Source organism: Ochotona curzoniae, unplaced genomic scaffold (assembly GCF_017591425.1).
Source record: "Ochotona curzoniae isolate NIBS_2020 unplaced genomic scaffold, NIBS_Ocur_1.0 scaffold_1852, whole genome shotgun sequence".
NCBI lineage: Eukaryota > Metazoa > Chordata > Mammalia > Lagomorpha > Ochotonidae > Ochotona > Ochotona curzoniae.
In genome coordinates, this window is record NW_024467087.1 from 11,210,445 (window position 1) to 11,224,465 (window position 14,021).

At 41.6% G+C, this 14,021-nt stretch overlaps 1 protein-coding gene across 1 annotated transcript; it reads left to right on the forward strand.

The window, feature by feature from the left end:
- Positions 1–3,548: 3,548 nt before the first annotated feature.
- On the forward strand, positions 3,549–3,794 carry LOC121169461 (embryonic testis differentiation protein homolog B-like). Its single transcript, XM_041000057.1, has one exon. The coding sequence runs from the start codon at positions 3,549–3,551 to the stop codon at positions 3,792–3,794; it is 246 nt and encodes an 81-aa protein (XP_040855991.1).
- Positions 3,795–14,021: the final 10,227 nt, after the last annotated feature.

A 14,021-nucleotide genomic window follows, 5' to 3' on the forward strand; every position in this document is an offset into this window, starting at 1 on the left:
ATGGCTACTGCTTTTCTGGCCCAAACTCTGGGACTCAGAGGAAGAGAGTGAGACCAAGAGACAGGGTTCTTGATCTTTGACACTGTGCCCTGTCCTCGAGATCATTCCTCCAACAAAACTTGCGGGATCTGAGAGGTAAAACATGCTGACATATTGATTTGTGTACTATCGCTTTGTGTCATTTCGAAACAAGTATACCTGAAGAAGGCTCCTACTTTATAGTAATGGGGAGAGAGAAGAGGGTAATATTGCACAGGTGCTCATTGTAGAAGTGGTTTTAGCTACAGATGCCATATGTTCCAATCCCTACTCTGAGAAAAACTGGGCAAGTCCTGTATTCGCTCTGTAATCCCAAAATGAAGAACATAAATATAGAGTCATAGATTGCTTTCTCATACGCAGATTTCATATAACTTGGATATATTTCCGAGAGTTGGATAGTTGAGTCATATGGTAGATAAATTTTTAGTTGCTTTAGAATTCTCCATGCTGAATTCCACATGGCTGCACTAGTCTACACTCCCAGCAACAGTGGATTGGTGTACCTTTTCCCCTACATCCTCACCAGTAGTTGCTAGTTCCATTTGGTGTGCATATATTTATTGTTGTTATTTCCAGCTCTTGAAAGGATCCCATAAAAAATGTGTAGTTCCCTGCTTTATGTCTCTTAATGCTTTTCACATCAAATTCTATATAATCTGATATTCAAATGGCTATGACAGATCTTTTATCCTCCCTGTTGGCCTAGAATATTAATTTCCATTCTTCCACTTTCAATTTCTGTGAATCTTTTTTAGTGAGATATGTTTCTTGTAAACAACAGATATCTGGGTCTTATTTTTAATCCAATCTGTGTGTGTGTGTGTGTGTGTGTGTGTGTGTGTGTGTGTGTGTGTGTGTGTGCATACATATTTGGATTAAAGAGTTTAAGCCATTTGCATTCAGAGTTAATACTGACAAGTAGTAATTTGATCCTATCACATCAATGTACAGTTTTTCAATGTTTGCTTTGGATTTCTTTTGTTTGTTTTACAGAGGCATTCTCCACTTTTGTCTTTGGTTAGGGTATGTATCATTCTTTTTGTCTGCATGTAGTGTATCTTTTTAAAATTTTTGTTTATTTATTTAATTATTTTATGATAAAGTTTCATAGGTTCTGGCATTGTCCTCTCCCTTCCCGAAATCCCCACTCCCTCGCTGATTTCCCCTATAATATTGCAATAATATAGTCACTCATAAACAGTCATAAGTGCATCAGTCTTTGATTTAAGTGTATCCTGACATTGTAAGCTTGGACAATGGCAGAGTCTAACATCCTATTGTCTAGATATATTTAGTAGTTTCATTGGGAGTCCATTTTTTATTTGAAAGTAAAGGTGCATGCTGCATTATATCTTTACATCTGGATATGATAGTTTCTATTACACAGTTAGTATGCATCCCCTTAAATGAAAAGCCATAAAACAAAATCAACAAGAGGAAGAATAATACAAAATTAACAACAGCATGAAGTTAAATAACATGCTACTGAATGATCAGTGTGTCACTGCAGAAATGAAGAGAATAAAAAAGCTTCTTGAAGCAAATAATGCTAATTTATGACCTATGAGGCAGTGAAGAAATATGAATTAAAATAAAGCAAAAACCCTCAGCTGTAGCATGAACAGTATTGAAAGGGTTATTGATCTTGCATTTTGCATGAAGGTTGTCTTATATCAGAGACACCATATGGTTTTTGTCCTTTTGGGACTGGCTTAATTCATGGAACATAATGGTCTCCAGTTAGGACCATTTGTTTGCAAATGCTAGAATTTCATCCTTTTTAATGGCTGAGTAGTATTCCTTGGAATAGACGTGTCTGAGTTGTTTTCATGTCTTTGCTATTGTAGATTGTGCTGCTGTAACTATAAGATTACAAATAATCACTTCCTCATATGCAGATTTTACTTCCTTTGGATATATTCCCAGAAGTGGGATGGCTGAGTTATACAGTAGATTAATTTTCAGTTGTCTTAGCCATCTCCATACTGACTTCCGTAGTGGATGTACTAGCCTATGCTCCCACCAACAATGAAATAGGGTACATTTTTCCCCACATCTATGGCAGCAGGTGTTGTTAGTAGAGTTCTGGATGTGGGCTAATATCACTGGAGTTAGATGGAACCTCAGTGTGGTTTTCATCTGCATTTCACTGATGGCTAGAGAGCCCGAACATTTTATCATATGCTAAATGGCCATTTGAATTTATTATTCTGAAAAAAATGTCTATTAACTTCCTTTGCCCATTTCTTCACACAATTGTTCATTTTGCTGTTGTTGGTGACTGTTTAAGCACTTATACTCTTTCACTGACTCCTGCCCACTGTGCCCAAGCTGCTTCCTTCCACACCCAGTGCTCCCAGATCCTTGCCATGCCATTACCTGCTTAGTCTCTCTCCATTTGGTTCCAATGGCACCTGGCACCAGTAAGGTGACCACTATGACTTTAAACTATGTCATTGGCAGGTTATTTTTATTCCTATTCAGTTTTCAATTCCTTGTTCTATGATCTAGAGTAGCTCGGTGTGAAATACTAGCTTATTTTCTTGCCTGGGCCTTCTAGAACGTAGTTCAGGCACAACCCAGACCTATTTTTGGTTGAAACCTGTGCAAAGCTAAGTAGGTAATATTTTCTTGGTGGAACCAACAAAAAATGCATTTATGGCATCAAATTATGTGGAAGTCAATTGGAAATCAGATGTGAGTTCTCCCCAACTTGGTGCATGCCCAAGATGGCTCCCATGGGGGTAATGCAGAAGAGGACACCTGTTCCATCCTACTCCTGTGACTTTCTGCAGGGACTTTGCTGCTCTATCTTGACTCTCATTCAAACAAAAGAACAGTTGAGCCCACAGTTCTATGACTTGAAATGCCTCCTGGGTGTCTTGATGGAGTTGCAGTAGCTGGTGAGAAATGTGGCCACTTGTTGCTTCCCAGTTTCCATGGGTCCCCATCAATTTCTCTGCCATTAACCTGTCCACATCATCATTCAGATTCACATCCTGTCAATTTCACTTGATACATTTCTGTTTTATTTAAAGTATCTTTACCCTAATACACCATCTTGGATCAACTGTGTTCTTGACAGATACAGGGAGTGAGGCAGAAAAGATTCTACCATTCCCACACTTGTAATAAAGGGGACTTTGACTAATGGAACAGGCAATTACTATTTAACATGAGACTATAGTGGCCTTTATTCAAATGTTTCTTCAGTCACTCAAAAAATGGCAAGGGCTTCACATTTAACATTTGAAACAGGAGTAATAATGCAAAGTCGGTGGGAGACAGAATAAGAGAAATAACAAATCAGAGGATATTAAAAGCAGTATCTTGTGAACATTGCTGGTAACAATGGTGTGTGCATGTGAGTCTGATTATTTGTACTCCGTATGTAGTGAGGAGGTGATATTTAGTATCAAGTACTCTTGATTGTCTTAATTTGCTTATGTCTTTCAGGCTTCCTCGGCTGTGTTGACTTGTGCGGCTGTGAATGGTTTTAAGTAGTCATGGATAAAGGACAATCCAAGTCATGTCCCAGTGAGTTCCCAGTGAAAGGGACTGAGAAGGTGTCAAATCAACAGTTAAAACGTCACCGAACCTCCAACAATATACTCAGTTATTTAATCAGCAGACAGATTGGGATATCCAGAAATGATGTGGATTTGTCCCAATGGGAGTGGATGCTGATGTGTGAAACCATATGGTGTGGTCAGCCTTATGACAATATGCGTTTATGCTACCTGGAACAGTGAAAAATGGAAAAATAAAATATGTGAACAATAAATGTCTCCCTGTTCCACGTCATGTATATTTGCTGACTGTCTCATTGAGGTATATAGTACAGGGGGTACCCTCCTCCCTGACATTCAGGTCTAGTTGGGGGAGGGTGAGATCACACTGTCCATCAGGTCTTCTCCACAATTTATCAGAGGAATAGTGGAGGGACACAATTCTGCATGTGGTCTTAGAAGGATCCAAGATACTTTATACTAGTTGATTGCATGGTTAAACATCCGTCTCCTCCTGAAATCCGCTGCTTGTCCTAGGAGACAAACACTCCTAAGAAGCATGCTAAGTAGTGACCTGAGGTTTAGAGTGTAGTTCATTGCCAAGAATGTTGTTCCCACAGTCTGCTACAGTAAATGGCCATAGTGATTATGCAGACATTGGGTCACAAGGTCTCAGGGCTAATTTTTCGTTTTCTCTGAAGCCAGGAGCCAGGAACTCCATGGATGTCTCCAATGCAGTTGACAGGAATCCAAATGTTTTAGTTACCACAAGTGTGTCTATGATCTTCACTGACAGGAAACCATAGTCAGGATCCTAACGTGGTCATGGCACCTAGGCACTCCTTTTGAGGACTTAACTAATTTAACTGGAGTCTTAAATGATATAATAAATATCTGCCCTACCTTTTATCTTAGGATAGCACTGAAGTCCTGGATATAATTGTTGGTTCCATAAGATGCCAAGATAATGCTTCACACTCACAACCCTGTCTCATATGCTTGAGTTACCTTTTTTGATATTACACATTTCTAAAGGATCATTACCTAATGGACATAAACTGTGAAAAACAAATATTATTTTCAGTTTTTGAATAGGCACCACACAAATGCAAAAAGAAAATGGTGACATTGGATTTTTAATTATTTACTAGAAAAAGTGGGGAGAGACCTGGCGTAGTAGTCTAGCAGCTGATGTCCTTGCCTTAAACGCGTCGGAATCCCATGTGGGCACTGGTTCTAATCCCGGCAGCCTCACTTCACATCCAGCCCCCTGCTTGTGGCCTGGGAAAGCAGTCGAGGACGGCCCAAGGCCTTGGAGACCTGCACCCATGTGGGAGACCTGGAAGAGGCTCCTGGCTCCTGGCTTCGGATTGGTTCAGCTACAGCTGTTGCAGCCGCTTAGGAAGTGAATCAAAGGACAGAAGATCTTCCTCTCTATCTCTCCTCCTCTCTGTATGTCTGACTTTGCAATAAAAATAAATAAAATCTTTTTTAAAAAGTGGGGGAGAGAGAGATCCCATCCATTGGTTCATTGCTCCTATGTTCACAGTAGTCCTGGCTGGCCCAGGACAGCCAGGAGCCAGGAACTCTGCTTGCCTCTCCCACACATATAGGAAGCATGCAAGTACTTAAGCCGTTATCTGCTACTTCCTAGAGTACACAATTGTAGGATGCTAGAATTAGAGGCAAACCCAGGTCATTTCATGTTAGTGCACCTCATTTGCTATAAAGAATTCTTACATAAATACTTCATATTCTATATTTGTTATTAATTCTGGCAATCTTACATGAAATTTACAAAAAGAACACTTCTCAGTTCATGCACGCTTCATTTTAAACACATGGTAGTTATGTGATCCTAGGATCAAGGAGCTACTGTATGCATAGTACAGTTAAAGTAATTAACCCCTAGGCCTTCGCATATTCATCAAATAAAGGTTTGAGTTTGAACATTGTTATTGTATAACTGATCTACATCTTCTTTCACTTTTAAATCAATAGTTTAATGGATATTATAATACACATTCACAAAATTGACATAGCATTATGTCATGCCAGAACTAGTACATTATATACATAGGACAGTTTAACAATATGCCTAAAATATAAAGTTACGTAAGGGCAAGGTTTTATTACACATAATTTGTTCTAAATTTGTAAGCTCTGTCTTCTGTATCTTGGTAAGGTGTGTTGTCCTATATTGAAGGTATGATACAGAGTAAAATTTCACCTTATCTGAATAGGTGACACTTCAAGGTTATGCTTCCCATACCTACTGTGTATACCAACATCATCTTAGAATGCAGTCTGCAGGTTTGGGGTAGGTTTCAAGTGCTTACACATCTAAAAAAGTTCCAACTGCCACCCTTTAGCTACCCAAAGCAATTGGAATGATTAGGGGAGCAAGATTTTATCACTTTTAAAAGATTTGTTTTATTTTGTTGTAAAGTCAGATACATATATATAGAAAGAGAGAGAGAAAGAGAAAGGGAGGGAGAGAGGAAGGCAGAGAGAGGGGGAGAGAGAGAGGAGGAGGAGAGATGGAGAGGAAGATCTTCTATCTGTTTGATTCACTTTCCAATGGGCTGCCACGGTTGATCTAAAGCCAGGAGACCAGAGCCTCCTCCTGGTCTCCCATGCGTATGCAGGGCTCCAAGGCTTTGGGCCATCCTTGACTGCTTTCCCAGGCCACAAGCAGGGAGCTGGATGTGAAGTGGGGCTGTTGGGATTAGAACTGGCGCCCACATGGAATCCTGGCATGTGTAAACGAGGACTTTAGCTGCTAGGCTACAGTGCCCGCCAATTTTATCATTTATTACAAATTGTGTTTATTGTTGCTAATTCATCTAAGGAGCCTTCCCCCTCTTTCTTAAGTGTTGCTGTCAAGGTTTGCCTTGATCCATAACAGCAAGACACCCCTAACCTAAGCACACACTCCTTCCCTGCCCCACCCCCCAACCAGTCTTCATGTACTGTGGTTGTTGGAATAAACTCTCTGTGCCTGGGTTTATTATTATTATTATTATTATTAATTATGTTGCATTATGTGACACAGTTTCATAGGCTCAGAAATTCCCCCATCCCCACTCCATGCCCTCCCCCCTGTGGTGGATTCCTCCACCTTGTTGCAGTATTACAGTTCAAATTAAGTCAAGATTGTTTCATTGCAAACATATACCAAATATAGAGTCCAGCATCTTATTGTCCAGATAAATTCAACAGTTTCTTGTGGAGACCTTCTCTGGTCTGAAGGTAGAGCTGGCAGAATATCATCCTGATCAATTAAAAGCCCCAACTTAACATCAACAACAATTTACAACATTATGGAATTAATTGACATGATATTGAGTAACCAATATGTTAGAAAATGCAAGTTCTTAACCACATCCTGTGACTACTTCATTGACCCTTCAATTTTTGTTTGTACACAGAACCGGCTGCTATACACCTTGAAATGGCTGTCTCGTGTCTGTTTTCATTTTAGTATTTATCAGTTTACTGTGTTATTTTGTTGCATAATTTTGCTGCACTTGGTAGATTTTAGGATAGTCTAACTCGATAACTCTAACAAGGCATGTGTCAACAGTTGTGGTGCAGAACAGTTTTAGAAGGGGTGTGCAGAGAAATCTTCAATACCCTAGTGAGGAGTAACTAATGTTTGTGTCCCACCTAGTAAGGTATATGTGGATCCACGCTGATCATTTCCTGTTTGATTCTAAGCTTTCCTCGTATTTCTCTAACTATTCTGATTTTTTGGGGGCGGTGCTCTGGGGCGATCCTGATGGTCATTGCAAGAGAGAGTGGGGAGCCAAAGCTGGAGCTAAGCAGGGACCAGAAGAAGCTCCTCTCCTTAGTCCCGAAGGAAATTTACTGTTCTTCTGTCTCTGCGGACCGCTCAGGGCTCCTGGTTGTCGTTCCGAAGACCTTGAGTCCTGCAAGGAAGGATTTGGGCCTTTTCCATCCCATGTGGTAGATCCAAATAGGGGTGGATGACCTCAGAGTTCTTGGCCTCTGAAGGCACTCCAATTCCCCATGGTCTCCTTGGCAGTTGGGATGTAGTCCTTGGTGCCTGTACTGATAGTCCTTGGTGAGGATCTGGAGGTCTTCATGGTTGGGATACAAGCCTCCTACTGTTCCCCTGCTCCACTCTGGGGTTCCCCCCCGCCGTTCTGTGCATATTACCTCCTGTTAAGAGGTTGTCAGGATCGCTCTTGTTTCCCCCTATATGTCTTTGCAATTTAACTATTGTTTAATGCTGATTCGAGTCTGTGCCTGGGTTTATTACAATGGAGGAAAATTCATTGGAAGGCAAAATATACCATAGACACTATTTTTTTCTTTTTGCTTGAAACTATCTTTCCACATGCACACACACACAGAAAGAGATTCACACAAATCAAGATTATAGGCTGATGAGAGGACAAAAGAACAAGTACTGCCATCCACATACAGGGACAACTAAAAGCTAATGTGAAAGTCCCAAGGTAAAGTAGTTATCTCTTGATAGAACAGACAGAATAGGAGATACATTCTTTTATTGTAGCCTTTCTACTCTTTCATCCAATATTGGAAGGCCATAAACTGTGTATTATAATGATGGTGACTTTGTTCAGGAAAGTTTCGCTAGTTCACTGTCAATTTACGTGAGATTTTAACCTTTGAATGGGATGACTCAGAGACTAAAAACAAACTGTTTAGTCCTGTTATGCTTTTCTGACACCAGGATGCAATAACTCTTCTACCACATTCGTGGAAGTGCTCCCTAGAAAAGAAAGAATTCTAGATCCAGTGAAGAACATTACTTCAACGGTTGGATGATGTCTTGATTGCTAGTACCACCAAAGATGGCTTTAAACTTCTTGGCAGACAGGGGAAACCCCAAACTCCCCCATGCCTCTGTGAAATATTTGGATTTTGAACTGCCTCAACATCACAGTTAATTTGCTTTTAGACAGGCTGAAGGTCCTTGCCTGAATAGTTGTTCCCACAACAGACAGCTGTGCAGATTCCTGACTTTCGCTGCATTTGGATAGACAGCTTTAGATTTACTGCAAAGTATTTATATGAATCCTTGACAAGCATTGAAAGCTAACTTTAAGTGTAAAATGAATAATTTCATTGGGTCTTTGATTAATATTAATGAGTGGCTGCCAACAGCACTCATACATGGGCTCCCAGACTTAACAAAGATTTTTGACTTTTCATCAATGACAGGCAAAGGCTACCACTAGGTTTATTGATTCAAAATGTGGGGGAAATGAAAGGCCCAGTGACACACCTTCATAGTTCATTCACATTATCAGTCAAAGTCGGAAACTTATAGAGAACTGGTAGCAGAGAATTGTAATACAGAAAAGAAAGCAGAAAAAATTTTCTTGGGCAGCCCATCATCAATTATATAGCCTGCTGTGAGCTGCAGCTTCTGGAGCAGAGGGAGATTATCAACACACTTCAGTCCTCTTGGGGTAACAGCAAGAAACCCTGTTACTATCCTCCCAAAGTCCTGTTAAGAACATCTACATACTTTAGCATACTTCTAATCTGGAGCTTTTCACAGATTAAAACAGCTTCATAAAACATGGAAATTGTAGGTCTGGATATGAATGACTAATTCTGCAAGACATGAAAGCATAAACATTGGCTGGAAAGTATGAGCACATTAACACTCACCTGTGCCTTACACTTTGGTAATGGTATGAGAGTGAATATTTATATCAGTTCAAATTCTTTTTTTTGTGAATCACATGTTATTTGGATATTTCAACATAAAGTAGAATTGTGATTTTAGAAAGGAAAACAAATGAAAATGCTTAAGAAACGGTGCAGTCATTTGACACAGCAATTCTGCATTGCCCTAGAAATTTGAAATTCCATAAGAAACATGAATTGCAGGATACACCAGACAGAATAAAGCATCAATGAAGTTTAAGAAAGCTTATTTGAAAACACACCCATAAGGGACTGTCATGATGCCTCACTTGCTTTGTATGTGCTGGCATCCTATATGGGTGTTGGTTTGCATAATGGCTGCTCCACTTCCCATCCAGCTCCCTCCTTGTGATCTGGGAAAGGAATGGAAAATGGCCCAAATCCATGGGACCCAGCACCAGAATGAGAAACTGAGATGAAGCTTCTGGCTCCTGGCTTCAAAACAATTCAGTTCTTGCCATTGCAGCCAATCTTTATATATCTCTTTCTCTCTGCAAGGTTGACTTTCCAATTTAAAAAAACAAAACAAACAAACAAACAAAAAAAACTTCACCAAAAATGGCCCACTTGGAGCAAAAATGCACACAAGATTTTAAGCTGCCAATTAGGGGGCCACAGCCCATACCAGATTTCTTGGGAATTTTTTTTTTCCAGCTTATAAAATAACTTTATTAGAAGGCTTTTTTTCAATGACAACTTCAAGACTTTCTCACCAGCTCTGGACAAGTCCCAATTATCACCCTTTGTAACAATCACGTTTACACCGATCTTCGCTTCCTACTTAAGCTCCATCAGGCCTCTCTGAGGAGGTGAGGGCACTGCTAAGGTCAGGTGGCCAGTGCTACGAGCAGAGCAGCTGAGAAGGGAGCCCGCTCCACAGATGGGTGGGGGCAGAGCAGCCTCCACTGCAAACTCACCAAACCTTGGCCTTCAGAAGGGCTGAAATCAATACCTCCTCCCAGTCTGGAAGCCTCGGCCCATCTTCCACCTCACTGTGATTTCGGCTTCTTCCCCAGGCCTCCCCTCTGGCCCTGGGCCCCTGAGGCTGCCTGGGGGCCCCTGGGGGCCAGCCCTGACCTGGCCTGCCTCAATGTCTTCCACCCAGGACCAGGCCGCCTTCTGGCCTCATTTCTCTGTAATTCCACATGGGCAGCGGGTGGTGCCTCCACAGCGCCACCAGGTGGTGTCGGGAGGTACAACCGACCGTAAACATAAATATGAATAAAAAAATGAACTTGAAAATGGCAGGCTATCCATTCAACAAATCTATAAATATAGTTAGGACATAACTCTGTTCAAATAAATACAAAATAAATAGGCTCCAAGCAGTGACACGTGTCGTCAGTGGAATGTGAGGCTGGTCCCATGGGTTCTGCAAGCTGGGTCACAGCACCCTAGCCCCACCCAGGGCGCCGACACAGACTCACTCGCGGGACAGAAGCGGGGGCTCACTTGCTGTCATCCCTCCAGAAGCACAGGGCTTCTGAATAGTGACCCATTCGCCCCTGAGTCCCACACACTATCACCAGCTGGCTCTTGCCTTGGCTAGCTCTACCCTTTGGAAGTGAGTATATACTGGGCCCTGTTTCCAAGCTACCTCTTTGTGTCCCATCTTGGGATCCTGATAACTCATCATTCAAGTTGAGTCCATCTTGGTTGGTTGTTTCCATTTTCACCTTCCACTTAGGGGCAGAAGTAGGATGTGGGGACTCACCTTAAAAGTGTCCCTGAGGCATGTGTCTTGGTATAGACTTGACTATGTGTGTTGAAATAAACTTGTGGCCTACAAGTGGCCTGAGGAACTCTGTCTCGTGACAGATAGTGAGCTGCTTGTGAAGTTCAGTGAGATGAGTGATCGACCCTAAATGTCATTGGCCATCTGTATACTGATCCCATGATTACAACAACAGGTCAAAGAGCCCTAGAGAAGACACACACACATAAGGGACCATGTGCAGATCAGTGGTCTGCACCAGTTATGGATAATTGCTAGGCTACATGGTTTCCGTGATATCAACACAACTTTGGCACCATAGAGTAAACACAGTGACAGCAAGAAAATTACTGCTGTGCAACTCAGACATGATAGAATTTAATTCAATACCAGGAGCAGGAACACACCCAATAGTCAGCGATATTGATTTGTTTTTGGAATAATTACAGGGCTGTGAAATTTCACTCTGGTGAAAGTGTCTATATGAAAAGCACACTGCAAAACTCTGAGTTTAAGAACTATGTGTTTTATGAGTTACAGCTCCATGCAGGCAGCAGGTCATGCTCAGCCCTAGACCTGTGTTTGCAAGCACTACTTGTTATCACTGATTTATTTTCATTCTCAGGGCTCATGTCCCACCCTGATCTGAGTGGTATCTAATACCAGCCCCCATGAAACCCCTGTACTGTGTACCTGGGGAGAAATTCAACTCAGAATACTGTCACCCTAGAACCTCTGGAAGTCAGCTTTCTGCATATTCATGCACTTTCTTCTATCCACCTACAGGACAACATCTTGCTAACCCAGTCCTTTACGTTTTGTTCCTCTTGTCCTTCAATTAAGGTTGCCTAGTGTGACATGCAAGTAATATAGAAATGATCAAGGACCTTGTATTTCAAATTATGACAGAAAGCCTCAAAACTGACATATCCCAGGAAGCAAAATCTTCAAAGTGCACTCGGTATGGTTCTACCCCGTGAGAACTAGTGGATTCTGTATTTATTGTGTGGAAATGTAAAGGAAATTGATTTTTCCACAAACCTGCTCCATCTCAGGTGTGAGGGTATCAAATAGAGGAGGGATGGAAGGAAAGAATATTGCAATATTGGCATAACTGTGTCTTCTAATAAATACAGGACTTAGCATTTCTGATTGCTTTCAGGGATCACATCCTGTGTATTGCACCAGACTTCAAATGAGGCTTGTCCAAGTGCACTTCTTCATTCTCAGCATCCCATTTTCTCCATTCAGTTTCATATCGCTCTCCTCAGTGCTCAAATCTGCATGATTACCATTTCCAACACCTTAGAGAAGGATATTTCCTGCTCAGCATTTCCTATGGGATGTATCTTGTGGACTGGGCGTTTCCTCACCAGTCCTAGTGACCTGGGTAGTAGTGTCAAGTTGGTTGAAATTATGTTTTTGCAAAAGTTAATGAAAAATAAAAGGATGGAAGGAGAGAGACTGAAGTTGGGGGAGGGAGGAAAGGATGGAGTGAAAGAAATACGATTAGCTTTTTAGAATTGTACCTATGAAATATATGAAATCTGTTCTCTTTATATTAACAAAAAAATCTAAAAAGAAAAAAAAATGTGATCACAGGAATTGTCTTCAATTAGCTGTTGTCCCAAAGTCTACTTTCTCATGGCACAAGTGTCTAGACCTGTGACTCCACCTCTGTGGAGGGAATCAGCACAGCCATGTACTCTGCGGAAATGACAAGGGCATGATGCCCACAATAATAAACACTGAACAAAACAACCCCACCATATATGTTCTTCTGATCCACTAGGGTGTCTATCCCTGAGGATGAGAATAGATGTTGAGGCGGAAACCCAAGAGTGTTCAACCAAATGGCTAGGGAGTAGCAACTTAGGATCCAGCATGCCGCTAGCCTACAGAATCTTGTCTCTGCAGTCTTCCTCGGATAAATGATGGAAGTCACCTGATGAATGTCATGATCATACCCCCCCCCCACACACACACTCATTCTCAAAGTTCCTGCTGGGAATGTTAGGGTGAAGGGAATCCCCTGTCCTCTGGGTCCCAATGATTCATTTATCAAACAATACATCACAGGAAATATGGAAGTTCATTGCTCAATGATTTATTTTCGTTTTCACCATTTCACGGAGATATAAGCACACGTTGTCAAGGCTGATTGCACATTGGGGTTGCTAAGATCATTATCAGCACCCACTGGGACAGATCCACATATTTCTGGGGATTCCCAGCTGTCTGCCAAGTAAATAACACAGTATACTGTCAGAGGTCCGGTGGCGTTTTAAAGGTTGGTTTGGTCCCTTCTCGGTTCCCTTCACTGAGGACTCACTGGAAACTGATTTTGACTGTACTTTATCCATGGCCACTAAATATCACCAACAGCCTGCCCAAGGTAATGCAACTGTGGAAACCTGAAAGATATGAGGAAATGGAGACAATAAAGTGGAGCTGGAATATGCATGGTAATTTTTACCTCTTTGCCGCTCACAGAGATGCGTAAGTACTAATGAATGTACACACGATTGCTGTCAGGACTTCCTGTGGCAAGAATTCTTTGGTTTGCAACACCAGTATCTTCACTTTTCTCATTTTGTCTTACACAGAAATCTGAGTTCTGAATTCCTAGTCTGCTGCATCTATACCTTTTCAGCTCCTATTCCTAATGGTATATGTAGAAGTCTTAACAAATGTTCTTGATTACCTGACCTCAAAAAGCTGTCACTGAAATCACATGCTTTGTGGCAACTGATAATCCCTTACTTATATCTCTCTTAATTTCTAGTCTGTGAGAGGCAGGATCTTGCCTACCTCATTCCTGCACCTGCCAAAAACTGGGTTAGGGCCTGGCACAGTAACCTAGTGGCTAAAGTCCTCTCTTTGTACATAGCGGGATCCCATATGTTCACCAGTTCTAATTCCTGCAGCACCCCCTTCCCATCCATCTACCTGTTTGTGACCTGGGAAAGTAATGGGGGACCCTGCACCCATGTGGGAGAAATGGAAAAGGCTCCGGACTCCAGGCTCCTGGCTTCGGATTGGCTCAG

Excerpts from the sequence above, each read along its gene's own strand:
- LOC121169461 (XM_041000057.1), top strand. The coding sequence starts at position 3,549 with ATGGATAAAGGACAATCCAAGTCATGTCCCAGTGAGTTCCCAGTGAAA.